Source organism: Chlamydotis macqueenii, chromosome 1 (genome assembly GCF_036417535.1).
Source record: "Chlamydotis macqueenii isolate bChlMac1 chromosome 1, bChlMac1.mat, whole genome shotgun sequence".
Classification (NCBI taxonomy): domain Eukaryota; kingdom Metazoa; phylum Chordata; class Aves; order Otidiformes; family Otididae; genus Chlamydotis; species Chlamydotis macqueenii.
Genome location: NC_141556.1, coordinates 148,662,673 through 148,668,210, shown reverse-complemented (window position 1 = coordinate 148,668,210; position 5,538 = coordinate 148,662,673). Strand labels below are relative to the sequence as shown.

Sequence of the window (5,538 nt, the reverse complement as noted above, 5' to 3'; positions counted from 1 at the left end):
GAAAAAAAAAAACTAAAAAAAAAAAAAAAGAGAAAGAAAAGAAAAAAGAGGGAGAGAGAAATGAGAAAATAAAGTTTCCGTGATTCATAGAAGAGAGCCCTTTGGGGGATAGGGGGGAGAGTGAGGGAAGAGTTGGGGGGGTGGGGGGGAGAGAAGAGGTGCAGACATCAGTGGCGTTCCTCGCTGCGAGAGGGGGCTAATTCGGAGAGCGAGAAATAAAAATAATAACAATAATAATAATAAAAAACCCAAACAAACCAAACCAACCAAACAAAAAAAAAACCAAAACCAAAAGAGCCCAAGCCCACCCGCTCAAGCCCTCTCCCCGCAGCCAGCCAGGCTCCCCCCCGCCCCAACCCCGGGTCGCACATCTGCAGTTTTGGTGCATGACGCATCTCCACCCCGCTTTCCCAACGCGCTCTGAACGCTCTCGCTCGGATCGACCTTCGCCGCCGCTCCCCGTTGGTATCGCCCTCCTCCTAATGTATATATATATGTATAGATGCAGGCGCATATCCACATATATATATATGTATATATATATATAAAGACAAGCAGTCTGAACGAGCCTGGATCGTCTGTGTGTCTGTCTGTCTGTCTGTGTGCATGCGTGCGTGTGTGTGTGAGCGTGTCTCCGTGTGTCAGCGTGCGGGTGTGCGCGGCGCTGCCGCTGCCGGTTGCCGCTGCCGGTGGCCGATGGCCGGCCCGCGCTGCTCCCGCTTGTGTCCCCCCCCCCGGCCCGGCCCGGCCCGGCCCGCGGTGCTCCCCCTCCCTCACTGCACGCCGGTCTGCAGTCCGTGGTGAGGGGGCGGCGTGTCGGAGTTGACGGTGCCGACCTGGGAGTAGACATCGTCGGGGGTCTGCTGCTGGATCCCCGGGGGGGTCATCCGTTTCTCTTTCTGCCTCCGATTGCAAAACCAAACCCTGACCACCTCCTTCTCCAGCTGCAGGCTGTCCGCTAGGTTCGTAATCTCCTGGGCGGAGGGCTTGGGGCATTTCAGAAAGTGGCTCTCCAAGGCCCCCTTGACACTCACCTCGATGGAGGTCCGCTTCTTCCTCTTCCTGCCCTGGGCGGCGATCTTGTCGATGCTGGTGGGGCTGCCGGTGGAGGAGTCGGCTTCCTCCAGCCACTTGTTCAACAAAGGCTTCAGCTTGCACATGTTCTTGAAGCTGAGCTGCAGGGCCTCGAAGCGGCAGATGGTGGTCTGCGAGAAGACGTTGCCGTAGAGGGTGCCCAGCGCCAGCCCCACGTCGGCCTGGGTGAAGCCCAGCTTAATCCGCCGCTGCTTGAACTGCTTGGCGAACTGCTCCAGGTCGTCGGAGGTCGGCGTGTCCTCGTCCGAGTGCGGGTCGTGGCTGTTGACGCCGCCGTGGTGCGGCGGATGGTGCCCGGGGTGCTGCTGCTGGTGCTGGTGGTGGTGGTGATGGTGGTGGTGGTGCCCGGGGTGCTCGCCCAGCTCTGGCGTCTCGCCGCGCACCAGCCCCGGGTGCACCAGGCTCTGCCCGCCGGGGGGGGGGGGGCTCAGCATGCCGTTCACCGTGAAGCCCCCGGGCTGCGAGTAGAGGAGCGACTGCTGCTGCTGCTGCCCGCCGGCCATGGAGGGCAGGTGGGCGGCCGCCGCCGCCGCCGCCGCCGCCGCCGCCGCCGCCCCCCAGGCCGCCGGGTGCCCCTGGTGCGGGGGGCCCAGGTGGGGCGGCCGGTGGTGCAGTCCCGCGCCCGCGTGCAGGTCGTCGCGCCCGCCGCCGCCCTTGACGTCGGGCGGCGGCGGCGGCGGCGGCGGCTGCTGGGGGCTGCCCGTCATCCCCACGGGGCTGCCGGACCAGGGCGAGCCAGCTTCGGCGGCAGCGGCGGCGGCGGCGGCGGCGGCGGCGGCGGCGTGGGGCAGGGCTGTCACCCACTGGTGGGCATGGCTCAGCATATGGCCGCCGTTGCTGGCGGCCATGGCGCCCGGCATGAAGTCGCTCTGGACCATCTTGGCCGCCGGGTCGCCGCGGTAGCCGCCCGCCACCGAGGTGACGGCCACGCTGCCCGGCTGCATGCCGCCGCCACCGCCGCCGCCGCCCCCGCCGCCGCCGCCGCCGCCGCCGCCCGAGTCGGCGTGGACGATGGAGCCGGCAGCCAGGATGCCGTTGCCGGGGAGGTAGGGGTTAGAGGTGGCCGCGGCCATCCCGCGCCCGCCGCCCGCCGCTCGCCCCCGCCGCCGCCGCGCCGCCGCGCCGCCGCCGGCTGCCGGGCGCCCGCCGCGAGCGCCCTTGCCCGGCGCTGCCGGGGCCGCTGCCGGGGCCGCCGCCCGCGCCGCCGCCGCCTTCCCAGCCTCGCCGGGGCGCGGGGTTCACCTGCTGGCGCTCCGCCGCGCGCCCTCCGCCTCCCGTCCGCCGGCCGTCCTGCCCCGCTCCGCGGCCCGCCCTCGGCGGTGGCCGGCTCTCCCTTCGCCCGGCTGGCTGGCTGGCTTTTTTTTTTTTTTAATCGCTGGGCTTTTTCTTCTTTTCTTTTTTTTTCCCCCCCAAGAAAAAAAAAAAAAGAAAAAAAAAAAGAGGGAAATATTCAGCTGCACATGTGGTTGGTTGTTGGTTGTTTTTTTTTTTTTTTTTCTCCGCCGCCTTCTTCTCGCCCGAGTTTGCCGCTCGCAGGGAGGAAACCAAACAAAGGCTAAAAAGCGAAAAAGAGGAGGGGGGGGGGATCAAAAAGCCCCCGTGCCTTCTCCCCTCCGCTCCCCTAGGAGTACATCTCCACCTCTCAGCCTTCCCCGCTCACAGCGAAACTTTTCCTTCTCTTCTTCCTGTAAGGCTTTGTGCGCGGGTGTATTTTCCTTTTTCTCTCTCCTGCGTCTTTCTCTCTCTCCTCGGCTCCTCGCTCTCCTTTTCCTCTTTTATTCGCAAGTTTTGTTGGTGTCCTAAGAAAACTTCCTGTGATGATGATGGTGGTGATGGTGGTGATGATGCATTTCTCAAAGTTGTGCCGTTGCCGGAGCACTTTGTCCCCTTTGAAACAAGAGTCCTGTCGGAGCCTTCTTGCTAGAGTCACGCTCTGGATAAGACATTTTTTTTCCTGTCTCTACCTTTCCTTGAGGCGGTCGGGAAAAAAAAAAAAAAGTGAAAAAAAAAAGAAAAAGTTGAATTTTCTCGTTACCTCGCGGATTGTTTCTCTCCCTCTCCCGCTCGCTCGCTCTCTCGCTCGATTTGTTGGTTTTGGCTTTTCTCTTTTTTTTTTTTTTGGTCTTTTTTTTTTTGTTGTTGTCGTCGTGTGCGTGTGTGTGTTTGTTTTGCTTTTTTTTTTTTTTTTTTTATTTTAATTCCAGCAGTTGGTCGAGGGAGGAGGCGGAGGAGGAGCGCCTTGGCGGAGAGGTGTGTGTATGTGTGTGTGCATATATGGTATCCTTTATACACTGACTCCAGCCGGGAAGTTGGCTGCCGGGCTGGCAGCGCGCACTGCCGGTGCCGGAGTCCCGCCGCTCGCCTCTCCCCGCCTCCCTCTCCCGGGCCGTGCCCGCGCCCTCCCCCTCCCCTCCCCCTCCCCTCCCGCCACCGCCGCCGCCGCGAGGAAGCCGGCCGCCCGCCCGCCGCCCCCATCGATTGGCTGCCCGCCCCGTGACGGACAGCCCGCCGCCGGCCGCGCGGCCCCCCTTCCGGCCGTTCCGATTGGCTGCTTTTTAATTTAGGCAAAGTGGCGTCGGAGATGGAAGTCGCCCCCCCACCCACCCACCCGCCTCCCCTTCCCCAATCCCTCCCTCCCTCTCCCCTCCCCTCCTCCCGCCATCCTTCCCCGCCCCTCCTCCCTCCGCCTCTTAACTCTTCCCGCCCGGCCGCCGCACGCACCTCGGAGCTCTCCCGCCGCTGCTCGGGCAGGGGCGAGCGGTAATAATTAATAACGACAACAATAACAACAATAACAGCGACGCCGAGCCCGGGCGGGGATGCCACACGCACCACCCCCTCCCTTCCCCCGGCACCCAGAGCTGCCCCCCCGCCGCTCCCTTTGTCAGCCCCCGCACCCCAGAGTGCGCCCGGCCCCCCCCCCGCCCCCGTAACCGGGAGGCCGGCCCGGTGGGTCCCGTTGAAGGTCCGCCCCGTCGGCGGGGGGGCCGGAGGGGGGCCGGGTTTGCCCTGCGAGCCGCCGCCTCTGGCGGTGAGTCGGCCCCGCGGTGTAAAACGCGGTGTTATTTCTCGTCCGGCGGAAAAGGGTTAAAAAAAAAAGCGGGGAGGGGGGAGCGGAGGAAGGCGTGGGGAGTGGGGAGCGATGCCACCGAGCGGAAAAGGCTGCGCGCAGGCAGCCGCAGCGAACCGCGGAAAAAAAAAAAAAAAAAAGAAAAAGATAAAAAAAAAAAAAAATAGAAAGTGGCAACAAAAACAAGGGCAAATTGAGCGCTCCCCGGGGAGCGCCGGTGCGGGAACGCCGGCTGGGGGCGCGGGGGGTGCGGCGCTGCCCGCGGCCGCACGATTCCCCGACGGCGCGGGGGGAGGGAACCACGCGCGAGGGAAAAAAACCCACGCGCGGTGCGGGCATGAAAGTGGGGAGCGTCACAATCCCCCGCCCCGCTCCGCGCGCTGAAACTATTCGGCCCCCAGGGAGGCCGGCGGCGAGCCGCGGGCAGCGCCCCTCCGCGCCCCTCCGCGGGGCCAGCCCCGCCGTCCAGCCCGCGGGTCGCACGGCGAAAAATGCCGTGGTTTAGAAAAAAACCTTAAAGTGAAGCGCACGGACCCGAAGAGCACTGGTAACCAAACCCCAAACGTAACGATTTTTTTCTTTTTTTCTTTTTTTTTTTTTTTTTTTTGTTCCCATGCGTCCCCCAAAGGTTTCTTTTTTTTTTATATATAAGAGATCCAACACAGATTTCATTGAATAAATCTGAGATCTCCAGGTGCAGACGTTTGAATAGTCAGTGCCAGAACCCCATGTTTTCCTTTCCAGCCGATTTTGCTTGGATCAGGCTCAAAAACCGAGTGAGTCTCGTGGTTTTGTTTACACTGAATGGGGAGGATAGGAACGGTGCCATGGGGCCGTCTTTCATTAATATACAGTGAGGATTTTGTCTAAATTACTGCTATGAATTTCACAGTACACGCTTTCAAAAGCCGTCTCAGGTGGCCTGATGAAACGTGATAGCGCCTCTGCAAACAGATCTACTTTCTTAATAAAAAAGGAAAGGGGGGGGGGAGGGAGAAATCCCCCCTCCCAAATAATAATATTGATAAAAAATATACGCTGTCCCATCGGTGACAACAAAAAAAAATAAAGCTGGAGCTGGAGTAATGTATTTTAATTATTTATTTTTTTTTTTAAAAAAAACCAAACCCACAACAACTTAGTTCCCCAACTCTTCCCACCCCCTCCCTTGCAGAGTGTGATTGTTTTGTCTGGAAAAAAATCCAAAGTATAACAAGGGGAGAACAGTTAGTGCTGATTTTCATTTGCATAAATTTTCATATATTTTGGTGAAAATAATAGACTAGTGGAGAGCAGGGCTTAGTGGAGTCAGTGCAAAGGAAAATCTTAACATGGATCGTTTCGCTGGAGTTGAGAACATGCTTTTTTCCCCC

The 5,538-nt window shown here is 60.3% G+C and overlaps 1 protein-coding gene across 1 annotated transcript; it reads right to left on the bottom strand.

Annotated features, from left to right (window-relative positions):
- Positions 1–378: 378 nt before the first annotated feature.
- Positions 379–2,168, bottom strand: POU3F3 (POU class 3 homeobox 3). The gene has a single exon (XM_086769613.1). It carries the CDS (start codon positions 2,166–2,168, stop codon positions 774–776), a length of 1,395 nt encoding a protein of 464 aa, XP_086625739.1. The 3' UTR covers positions 379–773.
- Between the last annotated feature and the right edge of the window lie 3,370 nt (positions 2,169–5,538).